This window comes from Sceloporus occidentalis, unplaced genomic scaffold (assembly GCF_023333645.1).
Source record: "Sceloporus occidentalis isolate IW3139 unplaced genomic scaffold, rSceOcc1.0.p SCAF_2, whole genome shotgun sequence".
Taxonomy (NCBI): Eukaryota; Metazoa; Chordata; class Lepidosauria; order Squamata; family Phrynosomatidae; genus Sceloporus; species Sceloporus occidentalis.
In genome coordinates this window covers 198,848,581-198,872,477 of record NW_028316982.1, presented here as the reverse complement: position 1 = coordinate 198,872,477, position 23,897 = coordinate 198,848,581, and the positions used below count along the sequence as shown (strand labels likewise).

The window sequence follows — 23,897 nt, the reverse complement described above, 5'->3', positions numbered from 1 at the left end:
CTAACAATGTTTATTAATGTCATGTCCACAACTCAACTAATGTGATAAAAGTAGGAGAGTGGATTTGTGCAGAGATAAGTATTTCATTAAGGCATGATACAAATATTTCCCCACACTCCTTGTTTGAAAGTATACTGCCCCATACCCATGACATCTAAAACTGCTGACAGTCAATTAAGGAGATGGTACAGTTAATGTGACTTGAGCTGTAACCACATACCACACTTAGAATAAGTGTGCTTAAACCATGATCTTAATACACTAGTCGGTTACATTTTTATCTGCTCTTGGACTATTATAGGAACATAAATCTAGCGAAAAACACCACAGTGTGCCTCTCTTTCCCAAATGCTTGTGGGGAGCATAGGGGCTTCCAGTACAAAATCTCTGTCTTGTATTTTCTGTCCGTAGTTGTTCAGTTGTCTTAGACTATCAAAAGATAATAAATTAGTTATTAGATAGGTTATTTCTCACACCTCTGCTTAGTGATGTTAGGCATAGTGCATACTCATTTTTATGGTGCTGCAGATGTTTGAAAAATCTTACTTGTGAGGTAATCCAAAAATCAGAGACTTAATTCAAATGTGAGTCCATTTTCAAAGATGGAAAACATCTGGGATATTGGTATCAGGTAAGGTATCAGTAGAGCAACTTTCTGGAGGAACAGAAGGTTACTTCAGTAGCTTTCTGTATCAATGAGTTCTCTAAACTAGGGGATGCCAGCTAAGGGATTCTGGTGTAGGTGGATCTACTTTGCAGGAATGTAGGTCTGGCATGGGGTAAACTCTCTGATTCCCAGGACCAAGAAAATACTGCTCTAGTGTGTTAGTGCTCTGGTTTCAATTGTCTTTAGTTATATGTTCTTCTATGTAGCCCTAATGGTGTAAGAAGTATGTACCTAAATCACACATACTTGGTATACATCCAGAATTTTGAGTGCCCTGTAGAATTGCACAAGAGAACTTTCCCTATTCTGCACAGAAGCAAGAAGCAGTGGTATCATTAATCATGGTGTCACCCAATGTGGGAAGGGTGCGCATGCGCCCCTCCTCTCCTCCATCCCTGGGCTTTCTGCCTGGAGGGGAAGTCTTGGGTCACAGTAGCCAGCAAGTGTGTGCAAATGCCCCTCCTGCTTCTCCGTCCCCAGGCTTTCTCCCCTGGGAGGAAACCCAAGAACAGAGCAGCAAGCAAGGGTGTGCATGTACCTCTCCTGGTCCTCCATCTCTAGGCCTTCTCCCTAGAGAGGAAGCCCAGGAATGGAGCAGCCAGCAAGGGTGTGTATGCACCCCTGCTTCTCCATGGGGGGGGGGGGAGGGCCAAAACAGATGTCATCCCTCTTCTGGGTGTCACCTTGTGTGGTCCATATCCCATGCAACCCCCCAGTGTGTCACTGGCAGGAAATAAGAATGTCTGAGGATTTCATTTCATTTTAAAGTTTTAAAAAATCCAGAATGAATAAAGTTTGTATGAAAATGTTGATTTTGTTAAAAAAATGAATATAGGAAAAACAAAAACTGTTAAAGTAACTTATTCAAGCCCATCTCTTAATAGCCTGTGTTAGAATCCAATCAGGTTAGTGCCAAATTAGGACTGTCACCTCTTTTTAGCCACGGACAACATGGTCCTTTGCTGGGAATTAATAAACATGTCGAAAGTGGGCAGTGCAAACAGAGTGGTATTCACTCCAAAATTTTCAAATTGGATATTCAGGAATGCTTGGGTGTTTGAAAAATCCAAATATGGGAGATAGTGAAATTGAAAGATTTTGTCATCTGTTGTAAGATGTCCATGTGAGTACACAGGAAGTAGTCATGAAAGCTAGTCCAGACTGAAGTGATTTAGTTATGTTCTTTCTACAGGTTATGCCAGTAAATTACCAGTTCTGATTAAATACCAGTACTGTTTTACACAGCTTACAATGAGAGTTTTTAAAAAGCAACAAAAATTCATTATTTGGTAGCACATTAATCCTATTCTCAGCAGGAGTCTCATGAAAAATGCAAACTCTTGAATGGTTAATTGAGGGCCTAATGAATAAGTTATTGGCACTCACCACCCAGGCCAATAGCAACTGCGATGATTACCGTAAGCAATAAAGCAAGGATGAGGGGAAGCAGCCTTAGAGGTATTAAAGCATGGCACTGTGGTGTTGTGATGTCTTCTGGAAATCAAAGAGAAAAGTGAGAAATAACCTCTGCAGTGCATGTAATATGAGACTTTATGCTACAAACAAGGAAGCTAGTAGAGACAGATCCCATACTTCACAGTCAAGAATTATACATTCTCTTACCATTCTCATTTTCACTGGAATCTACTTTTGTTTGCTGTATGCAGAAAAACCTTTTGTAGAAAAAACAGAGCTCAGAATCTGGCAGTTCATCTTCTGTGACTGAAACAATTTCAATGGCTCCAGGACTGGAATCTGTTTCTTGGACCTGAACCAGCAGAGAGCACATGCATGCACACTGTAAGACATTGCAAGGTCAAACTAAATGAGTCATCTCCATCCTCTTAAAAGGTCTTTTCAAAGTACCTCTCCTCAGTATATGCAGAACATGGCCAATACAGTGTTTGTCAACACTCAGAAGCCTATCCAGGAAATCTGGGCTCAACTGCCAGAAAAAAGAATGTGTGGCTGTTTTGCATTTAAGGCACACAGAGAACTGAATATGTTTCTTCACCAACATATTCAGATCTGGAGCTCACAGAGAAAATCATTGTCTGATACAGACATCTATTTCTGTTCCCTCCATACCAAGTTTTTTGTTTTGTTTTGTTTTGTTTTGTTTTGTTTTGTTTTCATTATCCCAGCATCCCAGTTTAGGGGATAGCAAAGAGCTGATTAATTTTACCATTGCTTTCTCCTCTGGGAGTCTAAAACTCTTGGTGATGTACTACAGAAAATTAACTAGGAGCATAGATAGGCTGGTTTGTAGAAGGCACAGGCTGGGAACAGTCTTAAACAGATCTTATTGTATGCCTCCAGGCACAACTCAGCCATATGGCATACCTGATCCAGACTCCTGGAGTACTTTTCAAAGAATGATACGTTCCTGTTCTTCAAAAAGTATGCCAGGAATCCAGATTGTGTGCGCGATGCAGCCAAGGTGGGCCTGGAGGCATGCACTAAGATCCATTTAACCTTGTGCCCAGCCCATGCCCAGATCGGGTGAAAAGAGGCATGCAATAATTTCCCTAGTCTCTCAACAGCAACCCTTTCATGTGTAATATTGATTTACCATACAGGAATAGTGTACGAATAAGGCCTTGTCTGCACAGGCCAAAAGACCTGTTACCCCCAACAAATTCTGATCTTGTCCTATTCAGACAACACACATCCAAAACTTAAGTTCTGGTGTAGAATCCAGATGACATCTGGCATATTCCACACCAAAACTGGGAGGAAATGGACTTAACATGTTTTGAAAAAACTTACCTGTTGCTCCAGATCTTCCAGAAAGATTTGGAGTCCTTTATTCCCACACTATGGCAGCTGTTTCTACAGGCATTGCACTAGGCTGCCCAGTAGGTTTGCCACAGCCAATGCAGGTCACTTGTTTTAATATCAGAAGCTTCCAATTTGGAAAAAATGGCCACTGAAGTGACTTACGAGGCCCAAATTCAAGACTGGAGGCAATAGGAAGCCGTCTTGAGAGAAAAGTCAGTGCGCTAAAATCAGTCTAATTTCCGAATTTGAGCCACATTCAGAAGAGGTAAGTCGGGTACCGGAGGTGGTGCAATAAGCTCCATACTTTAATTTGTCCACAAGAATCAGTCTTCTCATCAAGGAAACCCTGTTAAGCTTCTCCCGCAGAGATGCTCTTGAAAAAGATTAAGTTCTGGACATAATGGTCTTAACAGGAGCTCTTTCTTTAGATGATAATGAGTATTCCTTTACTTGCTTCAAACAGCAAAAGGCCCACCCTGTTATGGTTGGAGGACCTCCTACTCATTCTGATGAGTAGCAAGAGCATCACTATGGAGGTGTGGGCCACACCAGGTGATATCCTAATGGGGGTGACACCACTGCTTTCCAAACATCTACTCTTTTTTAGAAAAAAAAATTAAAAACCACATCTTACCAAATTTTAATTGTAAGCAAATGAAGCTATGTACATGGAAATACATTTAGATTGCATATATGATATTGTAATTTAAAGGGATAATATTACTTTTGCTAGTTGTTTACGTCACAGCTATTACCATTACATTCAGTGATATATGGGAAATATAATTTATGAGACACAAAAAAACATTACTAAGCCGCGTTACAGACCGCCCAAAACGGGCGGTCTGCCACCGCCGCTGGTTGCTGTGTCCGGGAACCACAGTGGCCAAACCGTGCGGTTCCCGGGTGCAGCCAGAAAGAAGTGCCAAAATGGCGCTTCTTTCTGGGCCCCAGAAGTGGCGCCGCGAGGCGCTAGTCGCACACTCGCGGCATCACTTCCGCCGCACGGCGTCCGGATGCTATGCATCTGCAATGTCAAAATGGCGCCCCCCCATGTGGACGGGCGCCGCCATTTTGTACGGACTCGGTCCGTACTAGGGTTGAGGGGCGTCAGGAAGTGATGCCCCTTCTCAACCCTAACACGCCCCTTCCTAACCCTAGCACGCTCCTTCAGCGTGTCTGTAATGCGCCTAAGTATTCTGTATGGTGTGGTCAAGTGGAGGGCGGTGATAAATTGAGTTACTGCACCAAGTGACTCCAACCCTAGTGACACTGTTTTTTGTGGGTTTTTCAGGCTATGTGGCCATGTTCCAGAAAAGTTTCTTCCTGATGTTTCGCCAGCATCTGTGGCTGGCATCTTCAGAGAATGACACTGCTGCTGAGTAGGGAGCAGAATGTCAGTCCCAAAGTCCTAAGAGCACCACAGTTCTGAAGAACTCCAGTGTTCTTATTAATGGCACAAAGCCAAATGGTTTTTAAATGAAATAGTTTGAGGAGTGCTCCCAACAGGGTACAAATTACCAGGAGCAATACACTGGGGAAAGATGGTTCACTTCAATGGGACTTTTACATAGAAATAGAAAGGATGTCTCATACAAGCAATTTCATGTCAGAATTTTGCCTTCTATCCTGAAAAAGCCTGCTGCCACACAGAAGAATTAATGTAGTTTGGCACTGCTTTAACTGTCATGGGTGCATCCTATGGAATCTTGGGATTTGTAGTTTGTTGTAGCACCAGAGCTCTCTGACACTAGAGTTCTATATCCCGCAAAACTACAAATCCAGAATTCCACAGCATTGAGCCATGGCAGTTAAAGCAGTGTCAAACTGCATTAATTCTGCAGCATAGGGGCAGCCTAGGTTAATAAATTGCTAAGCCACTATGATCAAAGAAAAAACATGATTTTCCTGGGGCAATTGTCTGTATCTCTTTAGGTATGCCTCATGTCTTTAGGCATTCATCCTTTGAGAATCAGCTCTTTTAAAAAAAGGAGCTTTGCAAAGACAGTCATGTGATGGAGGAACAGAAGAAAATTATTTAACCATCATCACCACCACTATAACCCAAGGTATTACTCACCTCTTCCAATGAAGCCATTCTCACAATCCAATGTGCTTTTTCTTTGCATTATAATAGTTAGCCAGCTAGAAATGCTGAAGTCTGCTCTGCAAATATTTTCATTGAACTGCCCGGAATTGCTAGTTGAATCATTGTAGCGGATGGCACTGTGACTGGCGTCAGTGTAATTCAACCCGCCTAGAGAGATCAGGTAGCCTAGAATGGCATTGCTCCAATCACCAGGAAGGTAAAAGGGCAGCAAGCCTTTTAATTAACCATAATCAGAAAACAGAATGTTGTAGTATTTGCAAACATATCCAAACAATCTCTCTGGAAACTGAGCAAAGTGTATGTGCGGTCTTTTTCTTTCTTTCACATCACAAAAATGTGATTTAGTTGTGCAGTTTTCCATCATTAAAGGCCCGTTGACAGGGTAGCAAAGAGCATCTTAAAATATGATTCCTGTTTGAAATAACATCTCAGTAACAGAGAAGAGGTGTCCTTCCAGAAATACTAAAGAAATACCTGTGGGTAGATATTCCATCTCTCATAAACTCACAACAAAACAGCTTTCTGCAAGAGGATTCCTGTTAAGTGAAACCCAAAGAAGATGACTTCTGGCTGAGAAGGATGCAGCCTGAGGACACAATATGTAGATTATTATTTTCTGCACTTTAGACACCTATCATTCAAATTATCAGTGCTTTCACAAGGTGCTGATTGTGTCAGCTTCCCCAACTCGTTGCTCTTCAGACATATTGGACTATAATTCCCATCTTCCCTGAGTAGCATGATGGGGATATACTCCAGCATTTCTGGAGTACACCAAGTTGGGAGAAGCCTAGATTAAATTAGAAGGAGGGGAACTGACCTCTTTTCCTAACTGATAATATGTAAGTGTGGAGCTGACAGTACTGATCACTCAGCAGGGGAGGGGTGTTTGCTGAATGTGGAGAAGTTATTTTCTTTAAGCACAATTCCCAGAAGTGTCCAGATACCATCCTGGTAGTTATAATCCAAAAAGTAATGTCTCCAGGTTCTAGTGTTTGTCATGTCGCAGTCAGATGTGCATGAGTGTGTGTCTGTGTGTGTAATTTCTACTGGCTCAGCTCAGGGGCTGGCCTAAAAACTCTAAAGTTCTTGGATTTACAGGCTTTAAGAACCATTTTCCCCAATCTGTAATCCCCCATGTCCTCCATCTGCCTTTTGAGTTCTATTCTTCATGACCCTATCAATGGAAATTATGTGACAATCGATTTTTGTTGTAGTTCTATGGGAAATGCATAGAGTTGTAGCCTTCTTTCCCTGTAACCTGAGCCTGCAAGACCTGAGAAGAATGGTTGAGAAGAGGGGGGTCTTGGAAGTGTCTCATTTACTGGATCACCATGAGTGCAAGTTCACTCAAAGGAGGTTAACAACAAAGCTGATTTTTATATTTCTTCCTGCATTGTTTGGGATTTTTAAACATTGTTGCAGTTTTTGAAATGTTTTATTTTATTTTGAGTATTTACTACTGTACATTTAATTGTTTACTTTTTATTATTTATTTATTTTTAAAAGATAACAGTTAACAACATAGAATTCATTAACAGAGTAACTAATCACTGATACGTTCTAAATTTGGTATTAAACAGACCTGGAAGGCATATTATACAGTCATCATTCCACTGTACCTTCAAGAGAGAGAGAGAGAAATGTTGATAATACTTAAAATTTCTTATCTCTTAAAATATATCTTTCCATAGGTTGCCGTGATGAACTAGTGGTTTTAGTAACTGCAGACTATTGCTGACATACTCAATAAATGGGAAAAAATTCTCAATAAAAATACCTCTTCTGCTTTGTCCTTTGGAAACATTCATATTATGTAACAGCTTCTCCATCAACCATTTATGTAACAGCTTCTCCATCAACCAGAAGTCCAATACTCTCCACCACAACCTATCCATAGAAAAGCCTCCTGTCTTTCAACCTTTGGCATTTTCTGCTCTAGCTGTAGCAAACAACAACAACAACCTTATCAAATCTTTGTGTTTTAATAACCAAAAGTAAAAACCAAAAGTAAAATAAGACCTGGACAGTGTTTTTTTTTACTTTTGATAGGTAATCTCATACATTAGTTTTATTATCTCATGCCAGAAGCAAGTCACACTGAGTCTTGGGCAATCAGGCCACACCCGCTGCAACATTTTGGAGATATGAAATTAGTTATCCCCTTCAACTTCAAACAGGCATGAAATACCACTTATGCACTGTTTTAAGAGAACACTCTCTGGTGGAGACAGATTTTAATTTGATGTGGGAGAAGGCCATAAGTTTATCCAGTCTGTCTGTGAAGTCTCAGCCCCAAGTCCTGTCTCTCCTCCTATTTTATGCTTAAGACCTCTCCCATAGGTGGCATCAAGAAATCATTTATAGAGTAGTGTGAATCATCCTTCAGTAAAGTACCCTGAATGTACTGGCATAGTCTCAAACAAGTGAATGACCTTGAAGTTTTCTCTTGAGAGACTAATTTGGAGGTGAAGGCTGATATCTGATACAGCTGAAACCAATTAGACAGCTGTATGCATTTCAACTCCATTTTAGAATTGTAATTGAGGGCAATTGGATGTTAGCATCTCATGCTCTACCCCTAACCTGAATACAAAGCTTCATTTTGAGATGGTGATGGAAAAGAAAATTTGAAGTCTTTTTGTGGTGTGATAAGAACTTCCAAGTGCTGTTTTCTATAATCATTCTCCTGACAAGGAGTAAAACACTTGTTCCAAATTGGAAAGAAAAGGGGGAACCACCAAGGTAATGGAAGAAACATGTGCTACACTTCCTTTCTTTGTTTTCAAAATCCCAAGCAATGTTTTTGTAGCCTAGCTTCTGAATATCCTTTATTTTCCATCTTGACAAATATCAGGGATCCCAGGACTGTTCTTAAGGGGGGAGGGGAGGTTCAACATTGACAGGTGGGTTGCTATTAATTTTGTCTACTTACATGTACTTTTTTGCTGGGGGGGAGTAACTTTTCCCATCCATTATCACTGACACATCCTATGAAGACTCTTACAAATATAAGGTCTACTCAAGAGTGCTCTCCATAGGTGCACATAGGCTAGATTACAGGCAGCCTTTATTACTCCTGAAATGAGTCAACAACAATAGCTCTCTTAATATCTCTTAGTGCATGGTCATTTTGTAAACTTCTGCTTGGTAATTCCTGAGGTGACTCAGCTGTGTATGAGGCTTGGTAATCCAATTTTGCCAGATTCTTTCAGGCCCATCTGTAGCCTAAAACCTGGTGGGGCTCAAGCTGTGTTCTGGGATCTATGACTATAAAAAAATTGTTCACTTCCACAGACACACTGATCTTTCTTTTAATTTTTTAAAAAAGTGCAAATTCTACAAACTGCTTCATGGATATCATTGTGTCCAGTCTCACAACAAAGTTCTTCATTTTGCCTCCAGATGAGTTTCCACCTTGCAAGCCACATGTGGTCTCCTTGTGTTTCTGCCTGAATGCCTATTACAATCTATTTTGCAAAAGTGGTAAACTATAATGATGCTGCTATGCTTATTTCCTTGAAAGAACACCCCAGCATGCACACGTGCACACACACACACACACACACACACGAGACACTGCTTGTGTGAACTGAGACACTAGAGAAATATGACCATGGATAAAGAGGGGGTGTCTCAATGCAGTGCCACTGTTGCATTATACTGCTAGAGAAAAATGGATTTTGGCGCCTGGAGAGAAATACAGAAACAGGGTACTAACTGATGACTGCATCGCATGCAATGACAGGCATAGAAATGTATCTGGGAAAGGATGCAAGGGGAATGGACACACCCATATCTAATGTCACAATCCACTTTCCAAGCAAAATGCTCACAGACAAACTGTAATGTCTCACTTTTGTATTGAAATTGTTTAAAATTTAAGGAAAACATTCAGATGGAAATGTGGCAGGAAGCATCAAGAAGTAACATTAAATGGTGCCATAGAATTGGCACAATTTACCATGGTTGGGCAATAGGCACAATTTGCCAGTGTGGATGGGCAATTGTTATTGTTACTGCTGTGAGCAGCAACTTTGTTTCTGTTACTGAGGAGCACAGCATAGTTATAAAAGATAAATTAGGAATCTATAAACAATGTAGTTCTCATCAGACCTACACTACACTAACATTTCTTTCATACTGACATGGTACCACTTTGGGGTAATCAGTTTACAGCCCAAGAGACACTAATGTAATAAGCTGGCAGACACAGAAATGTATAGCACTGACATAGGGTGGGCAGTCATCTGTAATTCACACTCAGTCTAACATACATGCTGTAGCAAGGTATGTCAAAAAGTTTGCATTTTTCCTTTCCTTTCAGCCTGCCTACAGTAATAATTCTAAGAACCACAACATGCTGTAAAAACAGGATGTCAACTTGTGTCAAAAAAGATCGAAGGAGGTTTTTGAGGTTTTGATTTTTATCACAGCAGACTCTGCCTTCACACTCTTTCTCTGCATCTTTGCTATGTTGCTTTCACCAGAAGAGAAAGAGAGAGATGGCGGCAAGTGAGATGCCACTATATTCAAAAGTCTTGAACAAGCATAAAAACAGAAATACCCAGTCGTTACTGGAGCCTCTCTTGAATGATGGATTCTCTGTACATACAGCGTAAGTATATCTTCTAATAAAATTCTTCTCTTATCTATAAAAGTGTATAACCAAAGAAACCATGTGAGGCAATCAACTGTTCTTTTGTTACATCTCTTGTGATGTCTTGACAAGTTCTATATTTGGAAAGACCCATGGGTATGGCAGCTTTTTTCAGTCAAACATACTGGGAGTTAATTGTTTGGGGTCACTTTATAGCCCATTCATGGCATAGCTGATCAAAGTTAAACCTGAATTAAAACACTGCAATAATATCTTGGTTCAGATTTGCCACTGTTAAAATCTTGGCAAGGACAAGAATCGTAAGCCCTCTGCCTGCCCTATTTTGGCAGGAACAGTCCCAAATAATATCTATCAACCCATTTTTCAGTTGCAAACAGAGTTCAAAGTGCAAATGTAGTCTGCAGTCAAACAATTCAACAGGAGAGAGGGGAGAGGAAGGGATAGAATCTTGCTTTTCCAAAGAGTGTCAGGCAAAAGCAAACTGCTGCAGCCACTCTTAGCTTCTGTGTTTTTCCTCATTAACAACTTTTGCCATCTTGACTACATTCTGCTATTGTTTGGTCACACATGCCCAAGATTTCATGAAACCCTAGTAATAGTTGGCAAATATGGCGCGGGACAGACTGCCCGAAAAGGGCGGCCTGCCAGCGGCCTAATTCCCTTCGGAGGGAAGCCGCAGCCGCCAAACCACACAGCTTCTCTCCAGAGAAAAAAGAACCAGAAAAAACTGGGTTCTTTTAGCGCTGCAGGGCAGATGTCGTGAGTGCGCCAATGCGGCACCGTGTGGATGCCACGTGGCACTTATGTTACAATGGCAGTGATCATGTACATGGTACACCGCCATTGTTATACCGCCACACCATGCTAGGGTTAGGGACTATGAAGTTGCTGTGCAGTCCCTAACCCTAAAATCGGCACCAGCACGGTGCAAAAGGGTGGTATGTACCCCACCTCTATTATGGAATAGATTCTGTGGGGCATCTAATACTTACTGTGATTTGTCATAACCTCTTTGGGTATTTAAAGAGTACTGATATAATTAGTACAAGATTAGAATAGTGCATGGTTGAAAAAGATAGGCCCTCCCATAGTCTCACAGATGATTTGACTATGACTTGTTTTTTACAGCTGTAGGGGACAAAATGAAATATAATAGGATTATGATAGAACATTAGGAGTAACTTCTTAATGGTAAATTCAAGCCTGAAACTCATTAACTAGGAACCTGAGGACCATCCACGCTGGAGACCTTTAGGGAAATAATGAATAGTCTGTTGGGAATGCTCTATCTCTTGGATTTGTTGCATTGATTAGATGGCCTACAATAACACGTTCTAATCTATGACTCTAAGAATGGTTCATTCCACTTTTTCTTCTTTGTGTCCAACTGGTAAAAGTGAAGCCTACAGGTGGTTTCCCACCAAGTGACAGAAGTTATGGGTTTTCTTAGGTTTTAAATCAAGTGGCACCAGGAAAAAAAAACTGTAGAGCAGGAGAAAGCACAGCTCAGCTTCACCAACAATGGGCATGTGATCTCCATAAGGGTATGAGAATCCCCATTCTTGGAATTTTCTGGGGAGACCTTTCTGTCCCTCTACATTCACTGGTAAGAAATCAAGAGAGGATCCTCTGGGAGGTTGTTCCCAGGCTTTGGAACTACCTCCTAGAGAGATTCGACTGACCCACTTTGCTATGCTTTATTGTTTCAGCAGGCCTTTGGGATCTGACGGCTCACAGGGGAAGGGCGTTTATGCTGTTTTGATTTATTGTTCTTTTTAATAGTTATGCTTTTAAATACTTTTAATTTTATTGAGTTCAACTATATTTTTAGCTTTTGTAACACACACACACACACACACAGTGTGTGTGTGTGTGTGTGAGAAAGAGAGAGAGAGAGAGAGCGCAAGAGAGAGATGTATCCATTTGCTAAGTGGCTTTGAATCCCAGACTGGGGGAAAGGGGGATATAAATAAATATAATAATAATTAAAATACCCATATATTAATGCCCTGATAGAAAATAAAAGTTGCCAGAAAAGGGGGATGGTCTCTTGGAAATGGTGAGAGGCACATAACGAACTATTGAGTTCTTCTGACAATACACCATGCAATATGGCTCAAATCAGAGCTTGTGAAAATTCTCTTTTGGACATTAGCTACCAGAATCCCATAGCTGGTATCGCCACTGGGAGTAGTGGTCTAAAAGGGAATTTGCCCAGGCTGTAACCCTGAATGAGATCTGTGTTAAAATGATAATCAGACAGCTTGAACTAAATTTATTTTTATTTTATTTATTTACTTCATTTATATGCTCATTTTCCCCATTGGAGACAAGCAGAAGAGAGTGAGACTCAGCCCTTCACATCTTTTCTGTCCTAGTAGGTGGGCTCTAGAAGCACTTAGATTTTAATGATCCCTTTATTCCAGACCCCCCACTGCCATACCAGCTAAGGAATGTTTCATAGAGAGTTTCTTTTATCAGATGATAGGCCTAGTATTTAGATAGTGAAAAAACTCACAAGGAATACAACATAGGCAAGAATGTTTTTAGGATCAGAGGCTAATTTTAGTTAGCAAAGTAAGTCATTATGTTCAGAAAGCATCTTCACAGTCTGACATCAGAAATAAAGTCATACTGATTAAATGTGATTGTGTGACTTCCTTTTTTCAAAGTGGCTTTATTGTACTTTCCTCAGACTAAAAGCTTTGGCAGCTACTGGACAAAGATCAGTAGAAGATGCAACCAAATGGTGAGTGTAAGCAAGAGGTATTTCCAAACAACATGCCTTAGAAATCATTGCTCCAGTTGGTGCATTTCCAAACTTGACACCACAGCAGTTAATGCTGCAAGATCACAGCAACCTATGGAGTATGTTTTCAAGCAATGAAGATTCTTCAGTATGGTTACATGTTAGAGTGGATGGTTTAATGATAAGCCAGTTAATGCTGTACATGTGAGAGATGGCCTGTTGTTTCTATGGCTGCTCAAAGGTATGGCTGCTCGTTCCTTTGATTTCTGAAGAGGAAAAAAAAATAGATGTAAACATAAGGAAGTATGGTGGTAGATATGAGCCAAGGAGCCATATCTGGTCATTGGTCATTAATTTTTAATTAAAGAATTAACCAATTGAACACAAATCATGAAGAAGAGCCATTGTGGTTTGAGTGTTGGACTAGGACATTTGGAGACTCAGGTTCAAATCCCTGCTCAGCAATGAAAACCCATTGGTTGAACATGGGCAAGTCACACACTCTCATCCTGAGTAGAAGGCAATGGCAAATCTGTAAATAAATCTAGTGAAGAAAATCTTATGATTGGATCACAAGTCAAAGTTAAATTGAAGGCACACAGCAGCAACAAATAGATACTTGGAAGAGGACACAGAGCTTGTTCAAGGGTTTAGCATAAGCTCTGCATTTGCATTCTGAAGGGTGCTCACCTTGCCACCTTTCTAATGTCCTTACGGTACTTGTGACCAAAACTTGTTTTCCAGGAATGCTTTTGGACCATAAATGGTTGCTCCATTTTCAAAGTGTAGTAATTGCTGTGGCTAACTTATTTCTGGTGGCTGTTTTATTGTAAATCTTAACTCTCTTCCCTCTGTTGTTTTTATATCATTATCTTGGGACAGGGATTAAGTGGCAAAGCCTCAACCACTTCCTAAGCCCTGTCAATCAGGTCGGAGGTATATGAAGCCATGAATTTGCTCCCTAGCAAAATCTCCATTGAAAGTAATGGGGGGAATTAACTATGGCATCTCCAGGCTGGTTAGTTTAGAGTCCTGATCCAAGTCCCCACTTTAGGTCAAGCCAGCTTTATCTTACTTGAGAACAGCCTGTTTCAGGGCCAACTAGCCAGTATATTTATTTTGTTTTATTAAAATATTTATATCCTGCCCCACAAGATCTCAGGATACCACAAAATCTCAAATGAAATTTGTACTGATTGTAGTCTGTTTATACTCACAGAGCTTTCTTTAAGCACAAAGTAGGTTGCTTGCATAGAGTCCTACTACCCTATTGGGGACAGAAGAATGCTTGCCCCATTTTGTATCATAATATGTCCTCTCTTAATTGTAGGTTGCATTCTCACTGCAATGATCCTTCTTTGGATGATCCTATCCCACAAGAATATGCACTCTATTTGTGCCCAACAGGACCACTCAATGACATACTGATGGAGTTTTGGAAAGAAAGCAAACATCAGTGTGGAAAAAACAGAGCCCACGAAATTTTCCCGCACATCACCCTGTGTGAATTCTTTACGGTGAGCCAAACATTTACTGTACAACAATGGTGGCTGAAGTAATGTCATGAAGAAATATGCATCTTGCTTGCTCGCTCTCTGTCTTCATCCGCATTCTGCACTGCAAAAATAATCCAATTTGACACCACTTTAACTGCCATGGCTCAATGCTATGGAATTCTGGGAAGTGTAGTTTTATGAGACATTTAGCCTTCTCTGTCAGAGACTTCTGATGCCACAACAAACTACACTTCCCAGAACTCCATAGCATTCAGCCATGGCAGTTAACGTGGTGTCAAACCAGATTATTTCTGCCAAACAGAAGCAGCCATCCCCTCCCCTCTCTGTGTAATTGGCTCACCTTGATATACAACATTTTGCAGTGTTCAGTATGGGGCTATTGCATTTTCATTTCAGAAGCTGTTTTTAGAGTTTTCTACTTTTAATCTCTCTAGGGTGTTTACCCAATTTTCATCATGTTCCACTTCAAGACTTAAGTGTATATAACTTCAGAGTTTGGGAAAGTTACTGCTGAACTTACCCAACCCAGACAAGTATGACCAGTAGTCATGCTGGCTAGGATATTTTGATAGTACAGTAGTAGGCCAAAAGGTTACTTTTTCAAACTCTGTATAAATAATTTTTGTGGATTTTTCAGGCTATATGGCCATGTTCTGGAAGAGTTTATTCCAGATGTTTCGCCAGCATCTGTGACTTCAGAGATGCCAGTCACAGATGCTGGCAAAACATCAGGAATAAACTCTTCCAGAACACGACCACATAGCCTGAAAAACCCACAAAAAACTCTGTATAAATAGTACAATTTATAAAACAACCTAAAACAGCAGAGTTCTCAGAAAACATGAAAAGTTATGTTTTCTTTCAGTGTGAAGATCAAAAGGTTGGTGGTTTATATGAAGCCTTAAAAAGAGCAGGTGACCGGTTTTCCAGCTGCTTCCCCACCATCATCTCTCTCTCACTTCATTCCTCCAGCAGCTACATTGGCTTCTTCCTTAGCGATGGTCCTTCAAATATCATCAAATCATTTGCTGCAGCTTTTGCCACAGAGGCAATGACCTTAGCAGGTAACAACATTGACAAACCGCAGCACATTATCACTTTGAGTTTCCCCCCTGTTTTTATGCTCAGCAAAGTCTCTCTTTTTAACTATAGTAGCTGGCTTTGGGGTTCTCTGAATTGCAGTTGAAGACTGCAACATTTCCAGGTTCTAGAAATATGGAAGAGATGAAGGAACTACCCAGTAGAATGAATTTCAGTGTCTATCATTCTAGTGCTACTGAGCAGGCGGGCTGTGTAAATGAGTTGGTGTTGACTAGAAGTGTAGTCAACCTATGCATATTTGGCTGTAACCTATAAAGCTGTAGCCTTTCCCATTCCAACTAAATGTGGTTTGTGCTCATTCTTGTTAAAGAGGAAACCCCACTTGGTCCATGGATGACATGCTAAATTAAATGTACATCTGAACAGTTTCTTCTTCTTCTTCTTCTGGTCCAAAAAGTTTCTTAGGGTTTTTATTCAGATTGGGCCCATCACCATGTGCATATATGCCTTTTCCCCAGCCGTTTTGAAACACAAATCCACCCCTCCCACACATGTGTGCAATGCAGGCTTTCATGTTTTTAGGTGCCATGTGTACCAGAAATGTGTGTGTGTGTGTAAAACAGAGAGTTTCCCTATGCTTACTTGTGAGTAAAAAAAAGATAATATGTTCAGCTGTGTGTTTTAAGTAGCATGCACTTTAAGCCCCATCAGTTTCAGGGAAACCCCTATATAAATTTCCTTACTGCAGAAACATCACCTTTTCTGAATCAGGCATCACCTGGCAGTGTGCAGCTTTGAGAATACATCTGAATTTGTGAAAGCATGCTAAAACTACAAGCTGCAATTATATAACTCATGCCTGTCCGTATGTCCCAATAATTTTGATGGGACATTCTTTAGACTTAGACAATCTTGTGATTGTCATGTGACTCAGTGCCGTCGTGGAAAACATTATAGAATACAATTCCAGGAAATAATCTTGTGATAATCTCATCAAATAATACCACTTGTTACTTTATCTGTAGACTGTTCTGTTAAACCTTCAACCAAGCAGCTCCATCTTACATTGGCCAACAAATTTTATCCTCACCATCAAAAGACTTTGGAACAACTGGCCAAATCAATCAATCCAAAGCAAGCCTGCAACTGGATGGCAGCTCTGTATTCCAGAGACATGCGCTTTGTGCATTACCAGGTATGTATATAACTAGATAGTTCTGCTTCTTTAAAATTAGAAAAGCTCCCTCTGGCTGTTTAGCAACACAGGTGTTAAGCACTTCTCTTCAGAGCTCGGAAAAAATATTTTTCAACTGCAGCTCCCAGAATCACCCAGTCAGCGTGACTCCAGGTTGGGTTTTTCTGGGAGTTGTAGTTTTTAAAAACTCTTTTCTAAGCTCTGTTCCCATTCATCATCAACTTTAAGGGACACTTCACTTTATTTTCACTCCCTCTAAGAAGAATGATACCCTGGTGGCGCAGTGGTTAAATGCCTGTACTGCAGCCATTCACTCAAAACCACAAGGTTGCGAGTTCAAGACCAGCAAAAGGGCCCAAGCTCGACTCAGGCTTGCATCCTTCCAAGGTCGCTAAAATGAGTACCCAGACTGTTGGGGGCAAATTAGCTTACTTGCTGTTCACCGCTATTATCTTTGGAATAGCGGTATATAAATAAAACATATTATTATTATTATTATCATTATTATTATTATTATTATTATTATTATTATTTGACTTTGAGGCCCATTACAGATGGGCGTAAAGTACGTCCTGGGGACGTTCACCTAACCCTAATACATCCCCAGGACGTACAAAATGGCAGCGCCCGTTCCACATGGGGGGGCGCCATTACGATGTCACGAACGCACCGCCTCCAAACGGGGCGGCGTAGACGTGATGTCTTTGAACCGCGCGAGGGTGCACAGAGCACCCTTTCCGCGGCGCTAGAAGGAGCTCAGAAATGGAGCTCCTTCTGTGATTTGCGTCGCTGGCACAGCCTTTAGACGGCTGCGCCAGCGACACAAGGGAGAAAGGGGCAGAGTGGCCCCTTTCTCCTCCTCCCCACCACCGTCGGCTGTCCTTGGGGCATGAAGCCCCAAGGACACCCCTTTCCAGGCCGCGGGGAAGCGGCCTTTTGCTGCTTCCCTGCGGCCTGGAAAGTGGCGGATCGGGGCCTTGGAGGCTGCCATTCTGGCAGCTGAGGCCCCAATCTGGTGGGGAAAGGAGCGCCTACAGGCCGCCCCAAAGGGTCGGTCATTTTGCGTGCCAGGACGTTCTGCTAGTGTAGATGACACAAGCTTAAGACTGTAAGCTTTCCTTGGTGTTACCAACAAAATTCAAGGCCTGGTTTAACCTTTTGGGGGGTATAACCTTTATCAAAAGGAAAAAAAATATTTTTCGATACACAAAAAGACTGATTTTAAGCTTACATAGAGTAAATTCATGGGGAAGGTCTGAAAAGAGCTTTGTATAATCAATGTAGCTATGAGAGTTTGGCTCTTATTGGTAGATAAACTTGTGATAGCAGTGAGTGGGAGAAAACACACAGCAGTTACATATATTTGAATGCTCCCACTGCAGATTTTTCCTTTGTACTATATAAACAAGAGAGCATGATGTAGTAGTTTCAGTGTTGGGTTATAGCTCTGAAAATCAGGGTTCACATCCCTGCTCAGCCATAAAAGCCCACTGGGTAGCCTTAGGCAAGTCACACTCTCTCAGCCTCCTTTTGAGCCCTGTTGGCGCAGTGGTTGTGAGTTCAATGCTAGCCAGGGCTCAAGCTTGACTCAGGCTTGCATCCTTTCGAGGTCACTAAAACAAGTACCCAGCTTGTTGTGGACAATTATCTTACTGTTGTAAACCACTTAGACACTGTTAGTTCAGTATGAAGTGGTATATAAATGAAGCTGTTTGATTGTTTTGTTTGAGGCAAAGGCAACCCCCCCCCCCAAAAAAAAAAACAACCCACAGATCTGCCTAAGGGTCGCCATAAATTAGAAATGACTTGAAGGCACACAGCAACAACACTGTATAAACACAGATTAAATTGCCTGTACTATTTGTATTCAGTGAAGTCTCTTTCTTCTGCAAAACAAATCACTATGGTGCTTGTTCTCACACTCTCTAATAGATGCTTTTTGTTAATAATGGGAGTGGTTCTGAGCAGTAAAGAAATGGCTAAGGTAGTCTTGTGTGTAATGGAAGCTATTAGGAGTTTCCTCCATCCCCCCCCAATTGCATTCTAATTTCATAGCACCTTGCAAACATGGATCAAAATCACCTTATCACCACCAGGTGGAGTACCTCATTGCTGGCTCCTAGGCAGATCATGATATTCTCCCTGACTGGTTACCAGAAAGTTGATTCCGTGGAACACCATATTTGAAAACCACAGCCCTCCAGCACTCTAAGATTTGCCACTTCTTGAAAAGAAAGGATGTGGTCATTTACTTAGAGTTGTATAATGCAGCATTGTAATGACTCATTCAGGTAGAAGAACAAAGGGCAGGTAATATATATGGGATAATCTGAGCGTATCCTTGTATGTGTCATTTTATGTAGAAGCAAAAGGAGTATTCTCTACCTCTTTCCTCAGCAAGGAAGATAGCATCCCCCAGCAAGACAGTGTGCACCCCAGTGCAACAGTAGTGATCAGGAAGAATGGCAGTGCTGGAGCAACAGTCAGCTACACTTTTGCACACAAGTGATGAAATGAGACATAAGCTTTCCAGTTCCTCATCAAATACATGCACAGGTGTGGATTAACTAAGACAACATATATTTGGAAGGCATAGGAAAGAGTACAAACACAAGAATAACTCATTCTAACATCCAGCATATAGAATTAACAAAACTTGAATGTTGAAAGGGGATGGTGGAGTTTGAGGGTTGGATGAGGGTGATAGCTATCTGTCTTGAAGGGAAAGTCCATGGAAAGTAGGAATGACTCAGACTGTGAGGCTTGACAATGCCAATCTTGGGGAGCTTATAGGAACAAACTGTCAGGAAAAAGCAACATGGGATATATAGTCACAAGAAATATAATATGTATATGAATGTATTTGAAAGTAACATGACACAGCAAAAGCTATTGAAATGGCACATAGGTGTTGCATATAATGTAATTAGAAGGTCCTAAAAGCCACGGACACATGTGGCAAGGACAAAGTGAAAAGGTGCAAATTGATATCACCTGAAAGTCATTGAGTGGACAGCAATGTATGATGCAATGTGAGGTAAAGATTGAGCCAAGTATGATATGTCAATCATAATGTATGTACACACCCAGGAGGTGGCAACTGTATAATGAATTGAAAGACAAATGCCTATATAAGCAATAATGTATGGCAATACTTTTTGTGGGTATTGAGGAGTATAGTAGTGTGGGTATTGAGGAGTATAGTAGTGTGAGTTTTGTGAGTAGTGAATTGTTTTGTGCATAGTGTATATATTAGAATAAAAGTAGATCTTTTATAGAAGACTACTGTGTTGACTGGTGTCTTGAGAGCTGCACAAGAACCAGCAGACTCCAGAGAAGATTGGAAAACATCTTCAGCCAATTCTCAGAGCTACTGGTCAAACTGGTTGTTCTTCCGCTGACCAGGGGGGTGAGAGTGAAAGCCAGGAGAAGAGCTGCAACTCCCATCATCCCTAACACAAACAGAGTGCTGAGCACAAATAAAGGGAGATAGTGACTCAGACTAAACCCTGAGGGCAAGTAGGGTGGGGTGGGGGGCTGACTGCAGTGGAAAGACTAAATTATGGGGTGCTGTATACACCTTAAAACTAGCCCAAGACCAAGATGATTCTGTAGGCAACAAAATCTTAATAGCCCTCCAGATGAACCTCAGAAGGTTTCCAAAGTGATGCATTTGTTTTGATATCCGGGAGATGAGAAAGGTTAATTTTGATTGATGGTTACTTCATTGATTTTACACCAACAAGATCTGGAGTACCCTAAAATGAGCAGACAGGAGAGGTAGTTAGGAACATAGCACCGATTGTTTAATGTGTTTGCAGAAACCTATCTTTGATTTTCAGTTTTCATAAGAAATGTAGACTGGGGGGGGGGGTGTTGCCACCTTTAGCAAGCCCCTTCATCTTCCTTAAGCCATCTGCATATCTAGGATCTACATACCATATTCAAAAAAACTACCTTTTCCAGGGTGCCATAGATCATCACACCCACACCAGCACATGCTGGCATCCAACAGTGTAATAGCAAAAATATTGCTGGATTAAAATATCATGAGGATACAGTTCTCTCTGTATCCAGAACCACGGATATTCCATCAATCTGTGTATGATATGCCCTGAGAAAGGAAATGCTGGCTTGATCATGGGGAGCAAGTGTGCATGGATGCATCTGTCTCCTTTCTCCACTCACTGTTCCTGCTTGATGGGGTGGGATTCAGAGGTGAGCTTGGGGGGGCGGGGCAACTCAAGGTGCCACCACCACTACCACTGAGCTCTGAGACTGGAGGAGCTTTCTCCAGTGGGTGGAGAAAGGAGACAGTTATTAATCACAAGCGAACATATCCATTCTCTTCCCACTGAGCCGCACTTCACCTCACCCAACCCCTTGGATGTTTTGGGGAGAAGTAGTGGCACCCCATTTAGGGTGTCACCCAGTGTGACCAGTGCAACCAGCACCCCCTGCATGCCCCCAATGATGCCCCTGAATCCAGGGATTTACAAAATGAAATGTTTCTGTACCTGCCTGTGTGTTTCTATCAGCTCAGAAGCAGTAAAGATGTGTTCTGCCACATAATCATCACAGCTACTGTTTCCAGGATACAGATTAAGATAAATGTGAGAGAAAGATCTTAATGCTTAACTAGTGCAATATCACTAACGCACTTTAGCACTTCGATGATAATTCCTGCATAATAATTTTTAAAGGTTCAGTGGAAATTGGCGAAAATCAGTTTCTGAGATGGGACCCATGTTGAATGGAAGGTGAAAGGGAAGGAAGAGGAGGGAGGGGAAAAGATGGATGCAAGCCCATGAATATGGAGGTAGAAATTTGGGGGGAATGTCTCAATACTCCCTGAGTGTTTGTTTTTTAAAAAAATCTGTCTAGAGGCACCCAGTATGTAGTAGTTTGCTGCACACACTGTAGTTTTCTGCCTATAATTAAGAAGGACTGGGGTTATAACCAACCATGCTCTACAGAAGAATACATTTCAGCAGTGGCTGCAGTCTCTTTCAGCAAGATGACCAGAAGTTATCTTAATAAATGCCAGAAGTCGAGTGGGGGAACAGAGTGAAGATAAGAACTGTGCAAATTCTTTGATACCACACCATATGACGTCATGGTGGGTGTGAAAGAGAACAGGAATTGCACATTTGCACCTGAAACATACATAAAAAGGAAAGTGACTAGAGTACATTTAAATATACTTTTCATTCTTCTATTCATAGTGATGCACCAGTTTCACATTATCAAGTTGTCCCATGGCAACTGAGTTATGACAGGAACAACCAGTCAAGGAGCTTCTGTTTCTGTTCTACTCTGAGCCATCTCCTGTTTCAAGTACAGTCAGGTTGCTTTGGCAGTGTTCAGAGCATAGTATTCCAGGTCAAGTGCATTCTGTTGAAACCATTGGGCTTTATTTCCATATCAAGATGTGGGAATATGTTTAATAATGCACTACTGTAGTCTTATGTATCTAGTCAGCAAATAAAGCATAAGCAATGTCAGTTTCCACTTATTTGACGTATTTTAAAATATTCTCCCTTGATCTCTCCCTCCCTCTCTCTCTCTTATTGGTTTCCTCTAGGTTTTAAGAGCCTTATTCCAGTATAAGCCTCAGAACATTGATGAACTGATGCTGAGTGCTGGGGATCATGTATATGTTGACCGAATACAATCAGTAGATGCTTGCAGTGGCTGGGTGATAGGTGTCTCCCACCGAACTGGGTGCCGGGGGTTTCTTCCTGAGAATTACACAGAAAAAGCCAATGAATCTGATACCTGGGTAAAACACAGGTTAGTTACTTGGCTAGCATGCATAGTTTGCTATTAAATAATTTCCTCCAGTGGCCTGTCTTCAAGGCATTCAAGGTAAAGTTTTAGGAGAGGAGAGGAGAGCTATACTGTCTTTTAGTTTTAGTAATGAAAGCATGATTGGATAGAAACATCCTGGTGACTGCATTAAGGATAACAATTGGCAATTTTGTGTAAGTACAGAAAATTACCATTGCTTTTTTACAAAAAAAGAGAAAACCATTTTCTAGCCCTTATGACAAAGTAGACAGAATATAATATGGCTGCATGATAAAATGATCATGGATGGACAGGTATTAAGTCGTCAGTACCAGGGTTTCTGTGTATTACATGTCTATTTGGCCCACACCATGAGCAGAAACTATAGCTACTCTACCAGTTAGTTCAGGAGTGGTTAGGCTTGCCATATCCCGCCTGAGGGCGGGACTTTCCCAGTTTGGGGCGGGTCTGCACAGTCCCGGCCTGGTTTGGCCCTACCCCCGGGATTACCCCCCCCCCCCCAGCGAGGCCCTGGAGGCGGCTCCGCAATCGCAGAGTCCTCCAAGGCCTCGCTGGGGCTTGGGAGACGCTGTCTCCCAGGCCCCAGGGAGGCCTTGGACAAGGTTTTAAAATGTAGGACCTTTTTTTTTTAATTTCCTGGCTAGGAAATTAAAATAAAAAGGTCCTACATTTTAAAACCTACATTTTCCCGGTTTGGAGGTCCTCGGGGATGGCAACCCTAGGAGTGGGCAACATATAGACCAAGGCTACATGTGCCACCTGTTCCATTTTTGTGCTTCCACCCCCACCTCATAGCTATTCCACCTTGAACCATCACCTTAGCCATTCCCTTGCCCCATATGATGGCAATCATAAGCCCCTTCCTGCATTCCTCCCAAAATATTGCTACCATTAAGGCTCAGCTATACCAGGGCTCATTCCCATTTCCAACGTGGGCTATTCTTATTCCAATTTTGCTTTTATTGGTCACATGTATCCCTTTCAGTCCAACTTGCAATTGAGAAGACAAGCTACCCAAGTCCCCCATCACGGATCCAAGGTGGCATAAAAAGATGTATCTATTGTGGCCATATGTTGGCTTTTGCAAATTATTTCCATCCCCATGACAGTATAATTTGCAGTGTTTGTGTTCCATTCACTTCATGCAGGCGTATATTCACATATCCACAGGTTATATACTTTGCACTCTTTGATTTGTTTTCTCTCAATACATGCACACATGGCACCAGTATTGAGCAGGTGAGCACAGGTGAATATCTATGAATGCATAGATATTCACCTGTGCTCACCAGCTCAACACTGATGCTAAGCCCCTGGCAGCACTCATGCCACTTCTTCCCTGTTGCATCATTGGCATTGCCACCTGTTACCAATATGTATAGAATTGTAGACTTAACAGCATAAT

At 41.5% G+C, this 23,897-nt stretch overlaps 2 protein-coding genes across 2 annotated transcripts in view; one reads left to right on the top strand and one right to left on the bottom strand.

Annotated features, from left to right (window-relative positions):
* TMPRSS3 (transmembrane serine protease 3) overlaps positions 1 to 5,546 on the bottom strand; it is a 29,284-nt gene extending 23,738 nt beyond the window's left edge. The window contains exons 1-3 of the mRNA XM_089508096.1: positions 5,529 to 5,546; positions 2,291 to 2,435; positions 2,054 to 2,161 (exon numbers count right to left, since the gene is read on the bottom strand). Coding sequence (XP_089364222.1) covers positions 2,054 to 2,161; positions 2,291 to 2,435; positions 5,529 to 5,546 — 271 coding nt within the window. The remainder of the gene's footprint in view (positions 1 to 2,053; positions 2,162 to 2,290; positions 2,436 to 5,528) is intronic.
* A 4,517-nt stretch (positions 5,547 to 10,063) lies between these two features.
* The window catches only part of UBASH3A (ubiquitin associated and SH3 domain containing A), a 31,062-nt gene continuing 17,228 nt past the window's right edge, over positions 10,064 to 23,897 (top strand). Inside the window, exons 1-6 of the mRNA XM_089508095.1 lie at positions 10,064 to 10,176; positions 12,875 to 12,928; positions 14,259 to 14,445; positions 15,311 to 15,509; positions 16,512 to 16,681; positions 22,266 to 22,474. Coding sequence (XP_089364221.1) covers positions 10,064 to 10,176; positions 12,875 to 12,928; positions 14,259 to 14,445; positions 15,311 to 15,509; positions 16,512 to 16,681; positions 22,266 to 22,474 — 932 coding nt within the window. The remainder of the gene's footprint in view (positions 10,177 to 12,874; positions 12,929 to 14,258; positions 14,446 to 15,310; positions 15,510 to 16,511; positions 16,682 to 22,265; positions 22,475 to 23,897) is intronic.